General features: G+C 39.1%; 1 protein-coding gene across 9 annotated transcripts in view; it reads left to right on the forward strand.

Annotated features, from left to right (window-relative positions):
* Positions 1 to 21,123, forward strand: part of CDH18 (cadherin 18) — an 831,624-nt gene that overhangs the window by 749,059 nt on the left and 61,442 nt on the right. For all 9 annotated transcript variants that reach the window (XM_048839639.2, XM_075125429.1, XM_048839637.2 and 6 more), the window contains one exon: positions 7,474 to 7,727. In XM_048839639.2, the coding sequence (XP_048695596.2) occupies positions 7,474 to 7,727 (254 nt within the window). The remainder of the gene's footprint in view (positions 1 to 7,473; positions 7,728 to 21,123) is intronic.

A 21,123-nucleotide genomic window follows, 5' to 3' on the forward strand; every position in this document is an offset into this window, starting at 1 on the left:
AGGGCAAGGGTGTTTGGGTTTGTGCGATTAGACAGCTGACAACCATATATGTGGTTCAGACAGCAGTAGGCCATAACCCCAGCAGTCTTCTCGGATCCTCTCTTTTAAAAAATCCTCCTGTTCTTGAAGCTCAGCACATAAAAACATGCTGCCCAACTATCAGGTCTTCTATACCAGAAGCTGCCAGTCCCTCCCTGGTGACTTGGCTTCCTGCACAACCAATTACACCTGCAGATGTTCCTTTCCAATTTTCTCTTTTTCTTTGTCATCATCTCTAATAGACTCCTCCACATTATTAGTGCTTGTACCCTCTTCTGTATTATCCTGGCTCTCAATGGTTCCCACTCCCTTGCTCTGATCCCTTCCCAATCCTTTACTGCTAAAGAACAAAGTCAGTCCTTCTCTCAAAAGTAGGGAGGCCATGCTGCTCAAAATAGGGCTTTCATCAATCATTGCAGGGCTGCTTGGAATCCTCTGCCCCCCAGCTCAAGGAAGGAGGAAAGGTCCTTGCACGGGTAGGAATGCAGTCTTTCCCTATTTTGCCATGTCTCTGGGCACTGCCTATAAACATGCCACTTTTTACACACACACACACACACACAGCATCTAATGAAGTCTCTGCCATCCTCAGTTTTGTATGCATTAGAACAAAAGTGCATGTACTTCCTCAAACACTCTTTAATTCCACAGTTAAGAGACGTGCATGGCTTCCAAGGATGCCTACAGTAACTCTGTTCAGAACCTAAATAAAATATGTTGGCAAGATGCTGAACTGTATTATTTACCTGGAAAAGTACAAAGGTGCCTTTGAATTCACTATTCCAAACTCTACATTGACCCTATATTTTAATTGGAGGCTACAACACTTTGGCATAACATGAAACCCAGCGCAGAATGTCTGTTTCATGTATGTTTTTATTGTGGAAGAAAATAGTCACAGGCTTAATGGCAGGTTGGAATAAAGAAACGGCTACTATATCATCCCAATCCCTACTTCCTTTCCCAATTCCAAACAGCTCCCAGAAAAAATCCAGTTTGTTATCAAAGTGAAAGCTGACAATGAATTCTCTGCTGCCTAGCAGGTGGATCACAGTTTTCAGCTGTGCAAGCGAGAAACCTAAAGATTTTAACAAGAGTCAAAACAACAAAATCCCTAGTGTGACCTTTGTCTGTGTCCTCTCTGTAGCTCGGACGTATCACAAATCTATGCCAAGGCATCCTAAAATAATCCTTCCATTGTGAGGCACCCTGCCCAGAAGCCTGATCCTGATTGGCTATGACAGCTGCATGGGATTTGTTCCTGGGTGGCCCCTCAGAAGACATAGAGTCAGAAATAGACAAGTTAGGTCCTTCCTTATTGTCATTATTCCATGGCTGCTTATTCACAACAGACCTTTCTGCTCCTTATCAGCACTGCAGCTTCCCTCTGTGTTTCTGGGGCCCCCAGGGTCAGGAAAAACAAAAAACCCTACTTCAGAGTCTTAAAAAATGATTCTTTTAGGGCACTTTTCCCTCTGGTCAGCTCATATTCTTAATAATCCTGAGTGAAGTCCATTAAAGTGAATGGACCCCTGCAACAGAGGAGAGCCCAGTACTAGTCCCCTCTCCAATCACAGAGGAAGGGGGAGTCATAGGTGTGACTGCTAAACTGCCCTACACCCCTGCATTACTGATACAGCCTGATTGTGGCAAAGCTCCAATGTATTCTTGCCCCTCTTGAACACCCAGGCAGAGTTTGAAATGGAGTACGCCCTGCAAGCCATTTCCCAGAGTAAGGAGAACTAGTTCCACTATATCTGTACCAACAACTTCCTTTGTCAGCTGCTCCCCAACAGCAGAGAAAGGTACAGAAAACTCTTTCTCCTTTTGAACACGTACTCCTGTTGCCTGTCCCTTCATTGCAAATCCTTCCAGTCCCCAAGTGAAGTTCCCAAGTCAGCTTCCCTACAGATACATTTGGCCTGGGTGCACAACCCCCTCAGGCAACACAGGAACAAGGCTTATAACGTCAGCTCATAGAACCATGGGATCTACCAGTCTGCGCACAGTAACTTCTGCATCAGTTTCCAAACAAACAGACTTTTCCACCATCACATCCAGTGAACACACTGGAGGAACAACACTTCCTTCAGCTCCAGCCAGTGAGGCTGCAACCATCTTGGCAAGAAGAAGAAATGAGAACAAACTCTCTCTAGTATAAGCACCTAACAATAGTCCTACATCTAAAAGTAGATAAAAATACCTTTATATGACACCTCCAATATTGGCCTATGCATTATTATTTTTTATTTTACAGTATGCACAACTAATTTGTATATAAGTTATGAGATTTTATAACTAACATTTCATTTTATTGTGTGGGTTTTTTTTAAAATGGCTCATATGTCTATCCAAATCATGTCAAGTTTTGATTCATTTGTTTATAGTGAGTGGGTAGCATCTGCCTTTTAATATTAAATGTGTCTCTGTATAGTAAGAGTGACAACTGATGCAGATGCATAGGAAATAAATTCTGCCCTTCTTTGTGTTCCTGCAATCCCAGTAAAGTCAGTATGGTTATATAAATGTAACTAAAGTCATAATCTGCAACATTTTGTTTAAAATAAGAGTGGATCAAACCTCTAAAAGCTCACTATGACTATTGCCCATTAAATGCAATACATTTACATTTTAAAAACACGAGGCAAAGGTGCAGAAATTGCATTGATACTGTATACTTCAACCAGGTTAAAATCTGAGTTAACTCCATTTATGGCTGACACTGTAGCAGCTGGGAAATGTTCATTTTCACACTATTTTGTTTTAGGGTACATTCAATGTGAACACAGCCTGTTTTTGTATCATCATGCAAAATAATAGGTGATGTGAGTCACTTGCACATTCAGACATACAAGGGCATATTTTGCTGAGCTAATACTATGGTTTGGATGAGCTGAAATCCAATGCTTCAGAAAATTCCTGGCATCCCATGTCCCCTGTATTGCCTCTGAGACATTATACTATACCCACTGGCTATATATACATTTTAAAAGCGTCCTTCGGCAATATGTTTAGTGTTTGGTCAATTCTATAAATGGATGCCTGGAGGGCATTTAAGATCTATATTTTTATCAAGAACTTGAATATGAGCCCCTAAACTAATTCTGTACTCCTGTGATTCCAGTTCAGGGAATGGAAGGTAATTTCAGATAATCTTTAAAAATCTTTCTCCTCGTTTAATCACTGTAACATTTTACCTCAAATAGCTTATCTCTGCTAAGATCACAATCGGTTTTGTTCAGTAAATAAAGTTGCAACAGATTCTCTAAAGCATATAAGAATATCCCTTCCCTCTTGCTTTTCTGAGGAAGAATGTACTGTATCATGAGCACATCAGAAAAGCCACAAGTAAATGTAGTAACTAAGTCTACACAAAATTTCTCTTCAAAATCATCTGAAATTTGGCAGGTTTGAAGTTTTGATGCAAGAATAAACTTCTCAGAGATTCACTCAAGGCTCTAGGCCAGGTTGGTCAACCTGACTGAAACGCCCACATCAGCTTCTGTGAGGATTCTCTCTAACCTTGTTGTGGTCTGACCCAGGGCCTTCTATTCCCTCACAACCTCCTTCCCTCATGGTCCCTGTGAGTGCACGCTTCAACCCTTCTGAATTCTGTCTACAGAAGAGACCTCAAGCTTTCATCAAAATCTCATGAGCAAGCTATAATTTCCCTTCACTTCATATGGTTTATCAGTTCTGGGGAGAAGAGGGTGAAAGTGTGACAAAAACCATTACTTCCCTGGGTGGCATATTCCCTCCAATCACCCATTCTATCTCTTGGGGAAGGGGTTGGCTATATTTTTACTGACTCCCTCAAACAACTAGAAACCATGTTACTCTGTGGAATAGCCTGAGTAGGCAGCCCAGCCCATATTCCCATTGCCCCTGTGCTGAAGTGGAACAGAAAACAGTCCTCCTACTGCTGATGGAACTACTGCTGAACCTCACCAAAATCTGAGTCCTGAGAAACCCATACTGCACTAAGGTAGTGAATACTTCCCCAAATTAATCCCCTAATTGCTTAGTAAACCAGTGAGTTTTGGAAATGGTCATGTGAGATTCATTTAGTGGTTTTTATATTAACATGATGATGTTGCGGTCCAAATACAAGACAGCACAAAGCTTTAAGCAAGCAAGCAGGCTGGTCTGCCAACGGCTGGTCCTGTCAGCTTTACACCCTCTCCTTTATTCTTTCTCTCCCCCCGCGCATTGCATTCTCCAACCGATAAAAGGAATACACTGGCTTTGTTTAACATTCTTATTTACCTATTTCTATCTACTGCATTCCTTGCTCTCGGGCCTTGAGCCCAGTCCTGGGAGGCTTCCCACGGTTCATGTCATCTGGGCGAGATTCCAAGGTTCATGCCCTTGAGAGGAGCCGTGTGTGCACTGCTCCTACACAACACTCCAGGTGTGCCCTGAATGTTGCCAAGTGCATGAACCTTGTATGAGTGATACAACATGAACCTGAAACAACTGGAAGAGCAAAACCACAAAGGTATATACAGCCCAAATACTACCTAATCTATAGTAGGGTGAATGCTGTATACCAAATTTTTAGCCCCGTTTTAACCAGGCCTCCATTGTTTCAGGTGAAAATGTAATCGTTGACACAGGATTTTTTTTTCTTTTAGATTACATAAAGCCAAATTCAATTTAAGTACACAACTTCAAGCAGCCGCCATACAAAATCTAGTTCTGTCAGTCCAAATTACAAACACACTTCAATTTCCCACATTTTACATTAAATGTAAAAGAAAAAGGTCAAATGATAGCAAAAATTATTGGTAGTTGTGGAATATTTTGTTAGTTTTTGTTATATGAGTGAGTGTCCTAGGTTCACCTTAGGATTTTAAGTGGCAAATTCTCCACTGATTTTCTCCCTGTCACCTCACTGCCTTCAGTATGATTGTATGGGGTGTAAATCACTACCGTATGTGTCCCATATGCTACGGAATAGCTAAATATTAAAGGGCATTGGTCTTCCCACCACCATGAAGCACAAAATAGCAGAGTGGAATGGTCTTCCTCTCCCACTTCTCAATGACAGATTCTCTTGGATAGGCTGGAGGAAGCAGAAAGAAGAAGAGAGGAAAAACTGCATAGGTCTATCTTTTGGACATAAAGGCATAGATGCCCTTGAAATCTCAGCTGTTTCCTGCTTATATGAAGTTATTATTCCTGCTTTGCTGTAGCTACAAATATTGTTAAAATAGAGATAAACTTTGTTGAAGCTGTTGGGTACAATTGCCACCCTTCATTTAAGATAACTGCAAAAAACAATTACGTTCCTAATTATACTGTGTATCTTGCAACCATGTATTTGATTTATAGCTCTCCACAATTTACTTGGGAATCCAAATATTGCTATGGGCCCATTTACTTTCATCTTTCCACAACTATGGCTTAAATTGTGTTTCCAAAGTAATACACGTATGTTAGTTGCATTTTGCATTGTCTTGTATAATTGATCATTGTCTAAACATGTCATCTAGCAGTATGAATTGTCAATTTATGTTCACTTCTTTTAAAATAGACGTGCTATTAAAACACTGACTAACAAGGTCATATGAGACGTAATTACATAATTATGTTGTGGCAATAGGCAATGATTATTTGTTTTGAATGATGTATATGGTTCTGATCTGCATGCTGGAAGATTTGCTAGGTACTGAGAAATTTGTATGACTTTTAAAATAACATACATTTCCATGCAAAGAGACCTCATTTCCTTAGCATTAAGATTGCACAAGTTCATTTCGTTTCAACATACCCAGTAAAAACTGAAGAAATCACCACAACTTTAGGCAACTTTAACATCCAGACAAACCTAAATGCCATACCTTATCACCGAAACATACTGTAGACCTGATGTTCACAGCAAACTCCCTTTCACTTGGAGTATATAGCCCCAATGGTTCACACAACTAGTTCATCACAGTTCCTGCCTTAATTAGTGATTTTTTAGATTCCCAATGTTGATGTTGATAGGAAATGCATGTATGTAGCTGTCACTTTGAAGCTTCACTCTTGCACTGAGTTCTACTCAGTCAGCCCTTTGTGATTTCAATGGAGTTCTGTGTTGGGTATCATTTCTGCTTGCAGGAAGCTCAGTGCTGAATCGGGGTCTTATGTGTGTGTGTGTGTACCACAAGGTGTGGTGTTCATTGTTTAAAAAGAGCTAAATGCTTTATGTTTATGTAATTTCACAAAATGTCTTAATAACATTGTTAAACAGTTAGAACTTTCTTGAGGTTGCAGAACAATTTCCATTATAAGCTACTTTTTTCATATGATCAAAATTTTCTTATATATTCAAAATGTGATCTTATATTTTCCTTGCTTGTTGTTTGCTCAAAGATGGAATTGGTTCAAACATTAGAACAAAATCTCTTCAGCCATTTGGGAGTTTAGTGATGGGGAAAAAATACACATACACACACACACTCTCTCTCTCTTACATTTCCCTTTTAAAATAAAGAATCTCTCTTTCTCTTTTTAGAAATGACTGACGTATGAAGTATGGTGTAGATTTAATCCTCTGATGACTAGTACCCTCTTTATTTAAAAGCATTATTATTTTTTAGTTTACTAGTTTATGAACCTTTGAAAACTACAGCTTGAGCACATATTTGCATTAAGTTGGTACATGAGTACACTGCATATGTGCTTGCATCATGGAATGTGTTCACTTTGCATCTAGAATCACAGGCCAATCTCTGTGATCCTGGGATTGTATTGTACTGATTGCAAGGTTACTGGAAGCATTCCCCGAGCTGGTTATTATTACCCTCTTTCCCCCATGTAACTCCCTAGAATGTTTCACAAAATTACAAGCATGTAGCCCTTTTGTCTTACATGCACCCGATACTGCACAGTAGTACCAGATGGTAAACATGAATATCTAAAATTGTTTAAAGAAAAAATTATTAAGAAACACCATGTGATCACAGAATTAAAGACATAGGACCAAATTCTGCTCCAGAGATTTCAATGGAGTTACTCGAGATAATCAGAAGGGTAACAATGAAAAATGTGGCCCTATGCCATAATATTTACACACTAGAGGCAGAATTAAGATTGCACATGTAACCTTATATTTTATATGTCATGACTGAATGTACAGCTGCAAAGTTACCATTGCATTAATATAATTTAATTTGTACTTATTACTCAAGGCGTGAATGGATGTAAAAAGAAGCAGAATGTAAATTTAGAATTTTTTTCATGTGTTCAGCCCAAGCCCAAAGTTCTACACTACAGTTTTATAGCCCCATAAACCAAAGTCAGCTGCCATGGGCCAGCTGCAGGTGGTTTAATGCAGTGTAGACATACTCCAATTGTCTTTCCGACAAAACTGAAAGAAATTTTATTTGCAACAAGTTAAAAAAAAAAAGCACAATATGATAATGTCATATCTTTTTCTTCCAACAGCCACTGAACTATGAAAAAAAGAAATCCTATACACTTAATATAGAAGTAGCAAATACACACCTTGATTTCCGTTTTTCACATTTGGGACCCTTTAAAGACGTAACAATGTTGAAGATCATTGTTGGGGACGTGGATGAACCTCCACTATTCTCTATGCCTTCCTATGTCATGGAAGTTTATGAAAATGCGAAGATTGGGACTGTTGTTGGTACAGTGGCAGCACAAGATCCTGACAGCACTAACAGCTTAGTAAGGTACAGTAAGTCCAAGTAGTACTGAATTGATCTCTGGTTGCTAATGGATAAATGAGATCTGGGATATGTCGGATTATGTATTTTCTGTTAACCTATATTAGAAAAAATGGATGAATTTTTTTTATTCCCAACATCCAATTTTGTGTATGTATTGTAGTTATCAGCTTTTCAATTAATTTGTGCTAAATTGAGGCATTTTGCCATCAACCTGAATAGAAGTTAGCATGAAGCTCACGTTGACACAATCCTTCTCTGAGTAGTCCATTGTGCAGGAATGATTTACTGTTCATAGTATCATAGAATCATAGACTTTAAGGTCAGAAGGGACCATTATGATCATCTAGTCTGACCTCCTGCACAACGCAGGACACAGAATCTCACCCACCCACTCCTGTAACAAACCCCTGACCTATGGCTGAGCTATTGAAGTCCTCAGATTGTGGTTTAAAGACTTCAAGGTGCAGAGAATCCTCCAGCAAGTGACCCGTGCCCCACGCTGCAGAGGAAGGCGAAAATGCCCCAGGGCTTCTGCCAATCTGCCCTGGAGAAAAATTCCTTCCCAACCACAAATATGGCGATCATCTAAACCCTGAGCATGTGGGCAAGACTCACCAGCCAGACACCCAGGAAAGCATTCTCTGTAGTAACTCAGATCCCATCCTATCTAGCATCCCATCACAGGTCATTGGGCATATTTACCACTAATAGTCAAAGATCAATTAATTGCCTGACTCATCCGGTAAGATTGTACAGCCTGCTGTTCCACTCCACAACTGGTGTAACCAGCCCATTCCCTGGTTAGGACCGTGACCCTGGCTTCTCTCTATCTTCTTTTGAGGTGCTATGCTTGCACAGGGAGAAAGCAGTCACTGCACTTTCCCAAATGGAGGAAATTTAACAGTGACAAGCACTTGTGCCAGGTGTCAAGGAGGTTCCTCCCACACCATGGGAATGCAGTAATTTTACAAAATATTTATAATCTGAGTTATAATATTCTAATATTTTTCATTCATATCAGAGTAGAAAAGAATTTGGGTCATCTAGTGAATTTTCTTGCATTGCTGATATTGTTTGAGGCATACTTTGCAAACATTTACTACCAGGCAAAGTACATACAAGGATGATTAGTCCTGTTGCTATTTTTCTCAGTAGCGAGCATGTGCTAGATCAGATACGTCATTTGTAAATGAAACAAACGTATAACATTTTAGTGAAGAAAGAAATCAAATAGTCTTCTTACTGGAACTGATTTCTTGGAACAGTTTCTGGGGTTTTTTTTAATAAATTCTGTGATATTCTGTGTTAATGGTTTGACCATAACACTACAGTTTATAACACAGCTAGGTTTGAAAAACAGCAAGATCTGAACTATGAAGCTGGCTCCAAATTTCACACACTCCGTATTACAGGCCATATCACCATACTGGGGCTGAAAACTCATATACCCAGGTACAGGAAATCTGAATCTGAAGTTTTCTAAGTTTCAAGGTGTTTGGATTCAGCCAACATAGAAGGAGAGGGTTGCTGGTCATAGCTAAAATTTTGGCTTGGATCCATTCCTGGTTTACAGCAGAGTTACTCTACATGTTTTAGGCCATACTGAGGAATACAGTGGTAGTTCTTGTGTTGCTTTATATAAGGAAGCGTGGTTCTTTTCAAATAAAAAGTATGATAATTCCCTAGATAAACAAACAAATATCTAAGGTTGGAATTCAGATCTTTTAGAAAAAAATAATTCCCATATGACTACATGTTTGGTAGCCTAATCCTTTTTATGAATGAATTGTAAATCCCTTGCATCACTATATGAGAAAGTAAATGGCAATCAGTCTTTCTGAAGTTAATTGGACATGCACAATTTTAATTAAAGCCTACTGTATGAATATGATACTGTCAATACAGTGGAACAATTACCATGGAATGTTATAAACTCCTAATTTTTTATGATTCTGAAACCTGTTTTTGTGCTGATACTCCAACTCTCAGAAGTGTTTGGTATCCAACAATCAGTATCCACAATTTGATAATGCTAAGATAATTAATTTAAACTGTGGTTATCATGTTATTGTCTAAATCATAACATTAGTATGTTAACTAGTAAAATTAACTTGACTAAGAGACAAGTCGCTTTCTAAGTCAGCTAAATGACAATGGCTGTAAGGAAGATGAATCTGTGACCCCATAGCATGGAGCAACATAGAGATTAGCTTTCTTGCTGGCCTGAGAACAGGGAAGCCAAATGAAGATCCACCACCCCTCAACAGTTTTCAACAGTTAAGAAAATTTTGTCTAGAGAAGAGTCAGAGGAAGGTGGTAGGAGAGAAGCCATTGCAAGTTGTGAAAGGCTGAGAAGGAAAACGGCAGCAGGTTTGGTGAGTAGAGTGGGAAACTAGTTGGAGAAACAGCTGGCACCAGTCCTGGTAGTGGATCCAGCCCTTTGGCATCTTTTTCACTAGCAGCTTGAAACAAGTGGCTGAGGTGACAACATAAATTATTCAAATTCTTTCAATAACTGAACCTAACTTTTGCTCACCCCTTCCTGAGCCCTATTCTTTCTTATCATTTTCCTCATTCATCTTATTCCCTTTATTTCCTCACTCTTTCTTCCATTTCTCTCTCTTTTAATGTTTTTTCCCTATATGAAAGATATGCTTGTGGAAGGAGCTGGATTGACTACCTTGGACATTGAAACCCTCTCTTTATCCATAGTAGAGGTTTAGCAGGGACAGCAGCGGTGCAAATGCCCCCTTACTGCCCTACTAGGGGTTCAATCCTGACCTGTAGGAAACATTGTTAGGCGTGAGAGGAAAGTTCATTGTCCAACCTCTCTTTATCCATCCCTCTGAGAGTACCAAAATGGGTGCCAATTGTGATGGTTGTTTTTGTTATGGAAATACCTGTCTTCTAATAGCTGGACTAGCCATCAAACTCATTTCACATATAGTCACCCGAGCAACCATCATCTGGTAACAATTTCTGTCATGGTAGCTTTGGGTTGTATTTGAGCCAGAATTCAAGAGGTGAAAGAGTGTACATCCCAATATTGAACCATCTGATGCCCACACACAACATATTAAGGGGCTTGTAACTGTGCAGGCTTCATCCCCATCCCCTGATACCCCAGAAACCTCTCAAACTCTATCAGTAGGTGTCAACTTCATGTGAGTTTATTTATAGTCCTGCCACTATCCCCTGTGCAGTCTCACACAGCAAAGTATTTATGGTGCTTCTGGCCCTTTGGCCCTTTCCCACAGGATAAGCCCTCCCTTCCTGAAAATCTCAGAGCATACAGGGCTCAGCTAGCCCAGGTGCACTCCTTCATTTCCTTCCTGTACCCCCTTTTATAATGATACGCTTCTGGTTCAACACCCTTCTCAGCCTGATTGGGGATTTCCAGCTAGTTATCCAATCAGCCGTCTCCAGGGGGTCTGATTGGTGCCTAAGTGGTCAGAGTGCTGACTTACCTTTTAGTTTCCAGCACTCTGTCACAGGGCTTTAATATTTAAAGGGCTGAATTGTGGCTTTGTGACTGCTCTGAGTAACGGGTGACACATACTTGTGCTGCCCCATGAGCAGAACAGAAATGAGCACTTTGCCTGGTGCATATTGCCTTCCCCTCTATGCTTGTTGTCACACTGGGGAGGAGAGTCAAATCTCTCTCCTTATTTCTTACCTACCTGAACAGAGGGAAATTGCAGTTCTGTGGAAACTACCCATGATGCAGGCCATCAGTGGAGGGAAGTAAAGGATTCCCTTATTCCCCTGCCATGGTGTGGAGGGCAAGTTACTGACTTACCCAATATGTTTGAAATATAGCCATAAAACTCCCATTAACTTTAATAAGAGCTGTTTGATTAAACTCTTAAAATTCAGGGGTGAGCCTGTTGAGAGGAGGAGAATAGGATTACCTTCTCCATGTTCATCCCCACAGAACGCTAGTTTAAAACAATCAAACAAAAACTACTTTGCTTGACATTGATTTACTAGAAAATACAAAATCTACAGCCTGTGTACCGCATAGATGAAGGTATGTGTTCCACAGCTGATCCATCTACAGTGCTAGCTACCAGCCAATTAAGTTACTTAGATCCATTATAGAATGATACTAGTCCACAGTATAATTAAAGAGCAATGACTTTCTTCACAGTGTTTCCTAATCCAGTTGTATGTCCTTTCCATTTTATAGGGACACTGCCATTACTGAGGTTGATATAGCTTTAGACAAACATGGTTTCAAGCATATTATTATTAATTTATTACCTGCTGGTTTAATGATACAATTTATTTACTACCCAATTAAGTTACACTTTATTCTGGTGGCAAGAATGATCACTGTGGACAGAGTAAGGATCAGAAGAGTGATTATAGCAAATAACTGTCCCGAGGAGAAATATTTTTAAAAAAATTCTTAGCAATAAAGCCAAGCAGCAGGTGACCAAATACAGATATTGTTATCTGCTGTTAGGAGGTGGGAGATCCTTTCCTCCATATTGCATCACTGTTGTTCCCACATAACATTTCTTATTTTTCACGTAAGTCTAAATCGAAAGATGCTGCCGCTGTGTCAAATTGTACATGCAGTTAAACATTGCTAGTACTGACACTGTAGTTGACGTAGAGGAGGACATTCTACTATTTTTTTCCATCCACAATATCATCACAATCTTTATATACCTCCTTCTTCAAATTGGTGATGATTAACCATCATCTTCTGTACCAGTTTCAAAATGCAATATTTTTTTTAATTGTCAGTGGTTTCTGTGCTTGGGAAAATCAATGACCTTATTTCTTTCTTTTTAACGTACCCAATTTACTTTATCTAGACATTTTACTGTGCTCAGCTCTGTGCCTTACAAATTATAAAAGTAAGCAAATGAAATCTTATATCTCTATCCATCCATCTGTTTCTCTCCATTCACTCATTATATATTTTTGGATTTGTCTGTTTTTTATTTATTTTGGGAGGGCCAAATCACCAATTATTTCTAGCTTTTTATTTAGTTAAGGACTCCTATCCCAATTATCCTAGCACCCTGTTTATATTTTGCATCACTTCTGAAAGGTTCTGCATACACAGGGTTACATACAGTTCACAATAAGCTTGGCAAGAGTGCAAAGCATGGTGGTAGTTTGGTTCATACCATGTAGTTAGTGTAAATGCTGAGAATACAAAGCCTTCTAGAAATACCATATTAGTTAACAAATATTTTTCATGTAGTGAATTTTACATTATTTCCAGGATTCAACTCACTGTTTTAAACAACAATTTTAAGATTTCCTCCCATCAGCTGTTAGACACATTTGTTTTGTCCTACTTTAAATTAGATTGTAAGCTGTTCAGAGCAAGGATTGTCTCCTACTAGCTGTTTGAACAGATGGTCCCTTGTACAAAGGGTCCTAATCTTGATTTGCTCTCTATGTGCCACTGTAACACAAATAACAACAAATATAAACATCTCGTGCTTTTCTATATAATTTCTATCATTGTTTGCTTAAAATTGACTCTTCTAAGTGACTGACTTTTGTTAGATCCTTCCATGGCTGATTAGGGCAGGTTCACTGTATTAGTGTTTTGAAATTCACAGCATTTTCATGTTGAACCAAACCACTTGGTATTCCACTTTGCTATAATTAACTTCATTAGTCAGTGCAGAGCTTGATTAACAATAGGAAACTGAAGTAGTCTGAGTATCTTCCTGAATGCACTAGAAAATAAACTTCTTTCTTTCCTTCCCCTCCAACCTGACTCTTGCCACTATAGCTAAAACAGAATAGCACATGGAAGATTTAGATATGGAGTAAATTGGGCCGTATGGTTCAGTTGCCTTTTATACAAAGCAGCTGCTTTATTTCCAGGAAAAGTAGAAAGCATTAACCAGATTAAGGAAACCTACAAAATTGGAAAAGCTTTTCTGTAAGCTTCAGACTGCTCATTTTATGGGAAGTTAGTAGAGCATGTAGTAGAGTCTCCCGGCTGCTTTTGCCTTTCTGCTTTGTCTAACTGTTGCGTAGTGTTACCTCATAATGGATAATATATGATAGTGGTTAAGATACCTACTCTGTTACAGAGTAGAAGAACCTGCTTTCCAGCCACTGAGTGATATCGGCGCTGTAATGAACTCAGATTTGCGTCAATTTAGTCTGGATTAAATTGCTAACCTTCTGTTTGGAGCTTTCAAATAACCTACTAATTAAATAATACATTACTTAGTCACAGGATTACAAAATTAACATTATATAGGGAAATTAATTTGGGTTTCAAATAATGGAGCAGATGCAGGAACCTATTTTAACCTTTGCTGCATTGCTAGTAGAATATAGGGATGATTTAACAAATTATATGGTATCATACTTCAGAGAGCCAGGAAAAATTTTGATATTTTAAAAGGAACACTGAGATTCATATTGTAACAAAGAGTATATCCTCTTGAAATTCAGTGTACTACTAACATTCTTTTTGTGACCTTTAAGAACTTTAATGATCTTGAGCTGGATTATATTTACATTCCTAAATACAAAAATGTATATTTATTAGAGATGGAACAAAAGCATCCCCTCGCATTCTGAACCCTCCTTAATTTTTGATTTGAGGAACCTATAGCCAAACCTGTGCTTACACAAAGTAGGTTCTGGTTCAGTATCAGAATCTTAGCAGTGAGTATGTGAGGGATCTATAGTGTGGGTTTGGAAATGAAATGAATGTTGCAAGAATTATGTTCTTATAGTTTTTTCTTCCCTGCCTAGTAGCTGGTTTTCCTAAAACCCACTGCTGATAAATAGGGAAGAGAATGAAAGCTAACTATTCTAGCTTCACCCTTTGAAAAAAAAAAAAAAAAAAACCAAACAGACAAAGCTAAATTTCACAGGCTCAGTTATCTTACATGTCTTTGGGAAGATAGGTCTAATGAGCTTCGGTGACCTGGTAAACATCCTGACCTACACCCTCTTGCATGCCCACACTGCAAGAGGAAGCAGAACAGGGAGCAGGAACTGCTTGCTCAAGTGGGTTCTATGGCAAACACACTGTTCAGAATCAGTTATTACTCTTTTTATATTACAGTACATGCTATGCTGATGGAGAAAAAAAAACCCATATTAAATACGGAATGCAGCATATTAATGGAGTGAAGGTTTCCATTGATAAAGTAGGCCACTTTATATATATATAAATGATAGAATAGCATCTCCTATTTCAGTTAGGCGCACAATACACATAAACAACGGAGTGACAGGCACCTAATATAAGATTGAAACACATTACATCATCAGTGCAATAAAAAGCTCCGATAATAGTCTGGAATGCCGTATGTAAAGAGTGCAGTGAAAAGCCCTACATAAAGTAGGTCCAGTACATGCTGGAACAGTAGAAGCTATTATATTATGGAATGTAGTCTGTGAACTGTGGGAGCACAGGCTTAATATGGAGATGTAGGGTTAGTGGAAGGATCCTTACTGTAATCTGGAAAGCTGTGTGTAATCACTGTGTGAGAATAAGGTCAACAACAACAAAAATACTTGGCTAATATGGAACACAGTGTATGAATGAGAAGAGAAGTCAACAGAAGGTCCTTACTACAGTCAGAAGTGATGATATAATGTATATGCGGAAAAGGGTCAGTCTGATATTTTAAATCATGGTGTAGTATAGAGAATGAACTGTTTTCTGTCTGTGTTCTGTATTGAATATATCACTTTGGCTCTGTTTTATGAATCTGTGCTACGGGGATCACCCTGTTGTATTTTTATGAATCTGGGTAATATATGGGAATCACCCTGTTGGCTGCTGCAGAACCTACTTTGGTGCAAAGCAAAGGGCCGATAAAAAGGTAGAGATTCTTCCTTATGTTTACTCATAAAATTTGTAAGGCACTAGGATGAAACAGTGAGCAGGATGGTACCAAAGCTCTGACAGATGGACTGTAAAGTTTTCCCACTCTGTATATCTCTGCAGGAGTTTCAGTGTACAGTAGAGCTATGCAAATAACTGATTTTTGTTTTGTTTTAAGGCAATTCCAAAAAAAATCAGAGGGAAAAATAATGGGTTGACCCAAAACCAATTATTTTCAAAAATTTATGTGAATTGAAGAACAAATAAATAAAAATGGTCTTGGGTCAAAGGAAAAAAAATCAGTCAACCCAAAACAAATGGTTGTATTTTGAGTGGTTCCTTTAAATAAATAAATAACATTGAAGCATATTTTCAAATGAAAAGTTATTTTGAATTAAAAAAATCAAAACGTTGTCTTTTTTAACTTTTCATTTCAACATTTTTTACAATTTTGGCATTTTTGTGTCCTGGTTTTTTTGACATGAACAATTTGGCAAAACCAACATGCATTCACACAACAGTTCGGTGTCGATGAATCTGCATTTTTTTCCGGAAAAATTCACCCAGTTCTTGTGTGCAGATCCATACAAGCAGAGAAGGCAGGGGCCTTCTTTTCCTCTCATGTTATATCTTTGCCCTCTCTGTTCCGTCAATATTATTTTTCCCAAGGTCTACAAGGTTGTCTGTAAATCAAAATATATGAAGAGCACTCTATTTTGCCTGGCTGAAGACTAGAAGTCTTTTGCTTTGTCTGAATTGCTGTGGGTCTTCCCCAGGGCTGCAGAGTACATCTCTTTACTGACAGTGTTGGAACAGAAGCAGCTCTCATCCAATTGCTGCTCCTTCCCTGTAGATACCCAAAATATTATTGGGCTAGCTCAAGCTGTGTGCTCTATCTCTGCTACGCATACGTAACAGCAGTTTATAAGTCCAAAAGATGCTATCACATCACAGATTTCGAGTACAAGGTGGTCAAAAATTCTCAGCAACCAGAATTGTTTCTTCCCTTATCCATAGTTTTGACAGCAAAACTGACAGTTTGTTTCTCTGTTGGAGTTCCAAGGGCCTGAATTTTCACTCTGTGCTGGTGGAATTGCACTAACTTCAGCATAATTACACTGGAGTAAAACTTGCGTATAGCATTAAGACTCAGGTCATATATCTGAGTGTCCCCAAAATCTAGACATGATTTGATCTGAAGGATTGAGCTTCACCAATCTGTAATAAACAAATATGAATATATAAACTTATTCTTATATGACTTATTCTGCTATTTTGTGTATATACGTCCAAAAGCATGAGTAAATATGTTATTAAAATCACATTTAGTGTGTAAGTTCCTTGGGATGGAGACTGGGTCTGGTATTTACTGAACTCAATATTGGTACTTACCTAGCAGCACTGGAACCTGAGTAAAATATTTATTTCACTGAAAAAGGGGGATTCTGAATATAACAGTGAGATGCCCAGTATCAATACACCTATTTAAAGCGCCATTGCAGCAGGAGTAATTCTCTGAAGAATTCAGTGAAATCAGTAAAATAAGACAGGTTTCAGAGTAGCAGCCGTGTTAGTCTGTATTCGCAATAAGAAAAGGAGTACTTGTGGCACCTGAGAGACTAACAAATTTATTTGAGCATAAGCTTTCACGAGCTACAGCTCACTTCATCTGATGCATTCACGAAAGCTTATGCTCAAATAAATTTGTTAGTCTCTCAGGTGCCACAAGTACTCCTTTTCTTTTTAGTAAAATAAGAGAGATCTTCATCTTGCTTTGGCTTCTAACTTAGGTCCTTACAGGCTTTCCTGTCCATGCAAAGGTGAAGAAAGAAAATGTGGAAGCAAATCTTTTCCTAGAAAAGCAAGATAATAGAGTACACATGATCAAGGGTAGGAAAGATGTGTAGAAGTTGTCAGTGAATAAAAGTGAGTGTGGGAAAAATGTTTTTTTCCCTTCATACAAACAGCATTCTATTTTCTCAGAATGAAAAGTAATCTGTTGTTATACATGGTGGGCTTTTTCACATTTGGGAGGCGCATCTGAAGGCTGCATCTGCCGAGTTGTATTTGTCCACATTTGAGGGGCTCTAGTAATGTTTAATGAAGGTTCTGTCTTCTGACCAGCAAGCTGTGGCTAGCTGCAGCTGGAGCACCCAGCTCTCTGACAGTGCCCACGCATACTCAGAAATGTTCAGGTCATTTGAAATTTGTTCCAAGACTTGATTGTATTGGATCTAATCAACTTGTAAAGCCTCTTAGATATCTAAGCCAGTTTATCTATCCTCAGACCTTTTTGTATACTTAAGGCAGGACAGTGACTAGAACAATCCTCAGTCTCTCATCAGTGCCAATTTAGAGCTGGATAGGATTACAGTCTCCTGAGTTTTAGTCTTGCCTGATGAGACAAATCCATAATCTTTTATATTTTCTTGGGGACAATGCAGATGTTAAGCACCATTGCCTTCAACTGGCACACGACTTCTTTCCAGAAGAACATTAGAAATATCTTGTAATTTGAATGCATGAGGATGACAGGAAAGACCCTGCTCAAACCTGGTTTTGCCAATAAAGTAAACAATGGCTTTTAAATCTTTGAGGTCACCCAAGTGAAATGGCTATCATTAACTGATTAAATGTGTTTAGACTCAAACCAGGGTGGACATGGAGGACTGTGGATATAAGATCTAACCACTCTCTCTTGAATCTTCACATTCAATAACCCTTCTTAAGGCCTGAAAGCCTCAATATTACCAGTTTCCTTCCTTTAGAGCCAAACAGTTACTTCTATCTATATTTAAGATTGTGAAACCCCTTGTATCAATTTAGAGTTCATATACAGATTCAGCCCCAGTGATCACCAGTAAGGATGACTGGGGACTCTTTTTTTTTTTTTGAAATCAGATGTCAACCTTAGGCTGCCTTCTTTTGCTAGGGTCTGATGGGGAAGGGTACAGGTTTAAATCTTTCTGGGTTGGATTGCATCAGTTTGGCACTGCTTGTCGTAACTGGCCATGTGGAGCTTTCCCAGGAGTGCATAGGCAGCACATCTATTACAACCCTTTGTGAAGTGTTATATATTCCATTGTTCACCCCTGAGGCAAGGCTATCCAGATCTGCTAAGTTCTAGTGGATAATGAGGCCACACCCCCTCGCCCATGACCCTAAAAGGAATGTGCAGATTGAAATTGCAAGGAAGCAAAGATTCCTTATGCTCTCCCCCCACCACACAAACACACTAGAGTGGTGGAGTACTAGAGTTCACACTAGAGTACTGGAGTACTAGAGTTCACACTAGAGTGGTGGAGTACTTCTGCCATGAGACAAAACAGAGTTAACAACAGTGGGAGATTTTCTTAAGAAGTAGAAATTTGGCCTTTTGGGATCCTGTTTCTCCATTTTGCAGGTGGAGGTGGCAATCTACCAGTCCTCTGAGATGCATTTTTAAAATCAAAACACATCCACTGAGGTTAGGCTCAAGACACCAGTCAAAGCTAGTTATACTCATCACATCACTCAGTATTATGTGACTGATTCTTACATAAACAATAGGCTGCAGTATCCTTAAGGTTTGTATTGATCAAAATCTTTGTGCAAACTTTTGATCACAGGCAGTAAACTTAAAGGAATAACTTACTTTTTTCTGCGCTACTGTTTGAGATATCTTCCCTCTCACCTTTGCTTTAAATCTGAGAGTCTTTTGTGAAGAAAGAGGCTCTGCTACGATTTGAAGCCAAATCAAGTCTCCCAATAGGTATCACTGTAGTGCTATTTAATTATATAATAGTATGTCTGTGGATAGTGTGATTAATAGGTATGCCAAGATACCTATTTATTTGAGTGATATTTTTGGTTTGGGGATGAACAGTTTATCTAAGGGTTGCCTGGCTAAGCATGCTTTGATGTGTAAAGTCAAAGATGTATTGGGAGTTGTGAACTCAGGTCTGTCTCAAAAATGATTTATGGAGGATTATTTGGTCAGATAGCTATGTATGCCAGATGACAAGGGGCAATTGAACAAGAACATTTCTTATTGTCCATAGCTGTTGAGAGGTATGAGACAGACACCAAACTGGGTTTGTACTATCTATAATGTAATGTGTAAGCCAATAAAAGGGGTTAGGATAGGATGAAAAGCTAGGTTTTTCAATAAAACAAAATGACTGGAGAGAGACATGCAGTAACTCCAACTGACAGCTTGTTTGGCTTGACAGGGAGACAGATTTGGTATTATACGGCATCTTCAGTTAATTTAGTGGGATTTTGCAAAAGCTTCTAAGGGATTTAGAAGCAAAAATCTCAGTGAAAGACTATCAATAGTGATTGTGTTTCTAAAATCCTTAGTATTTTTGAAAATCTCCCTTGCCCAATATTTTCTGTATCTAAGCTCAGAGCTTAACTCACTTTGCTTTTCACATCTGTCTACGGTAATATTCTGCTTACTGCTTGTTTTCTTTATAACTTCTCTTTGTTTCTGCCTCATGGCAAATATACTTTGCTTTTCTTAAGATAACTGAGGACACCTGCAACCGCTGCTCAACTAAAAGACATAGAGCTGGCCAGTGCAGCCGCCACCCCCTTTGACCAGAAACTGGGTCAGAAGACCCAAGGAAAACAGTGATTCACATTCCATTTGACCTTCTCTTCAGCGAATCCCCCTCTGGGGCACAGACCCCCTCCTGACAAAAGGGTGGTACAGGTTGCATCTAGTTTCATCTATGATAAAAATTCAGTTTTGAAGAAACAATATGAAGCTTTAGAACTTCAATGATGCTATCCCCATTTTCTATTCTACAGAAGCACCAACATTCATTACTAGTATTATTAAGAGTAATAACAATGTAATTAATTAATGTCATAAGCAGCAAGGTGGTTTTTGTTTGGTTGTTTGTTCTGGGTTGTGTTGTTGTTGATTGGACCAAGAAATTGAAAAACCTAGGTGAAGTATAGTCATCTAGCTCTAAAATAGGCTATATGAGTGGAGCTATTTGGTCATCAACCTGAATCCAGTGGATCTGGTCATTAAGAGGCAGGAAGCTTATTTCTAGAGCACCAATAGTATGCATTCATAGTACTTTATAAGTACAGCAAAGTGTCCATTCAAGGGACTGACAAAAATCAGTAGCTTAACCTAAACAAGATTGTACTCAGTACTTTTGGGGCCCTTTGGATCTCCCACCAAATACAAAGTGTTTGGTTCCTTTGTTTGTTAGGTGAAAGATAACTTGGGGTTCTTTGCCTCTGACATTTATAGTCCAGTGAACTTTTGAAATGCATCTGTAGTGGGGTGGCTACCCTGCTCCTAAAATAGAAGGGGTTAAAAGCAGCCCTGGAGAGGGCTGTGGCTGGGGATGGCTGATTGGGGAAGCAGCCGCAACTGGGCCATGCCCAAATCAGCCCCAGCTGGCCTGTATAAAAAGGCTGTGAGCCAGAGGCCCAAGGAATCTCTCTCCAGGCTGGGAGAGAGCAGGGCCTGCCTGCCTGACAGGGTACTGAGGGTGGTGCAATGCTGGGGAAGGAGCAGGCTTAGCCGGGGCACTCCAGGCTGGCAACTCCCCAGGCTGTAGGGCC

This window comes from Caretta caretta, chromosome 2, assembly GCF_965140235.1.
Source record: "Caretta caretta isolate rCarCar2 chromosome 2, rCarCar1.hap1, whole genome shotgun sequence".
Lineage (NCBI taxonomy): Eukaryota > Metazoa > Chordata > Testudines > Cheloniidae > Caretta > Caretta caretta.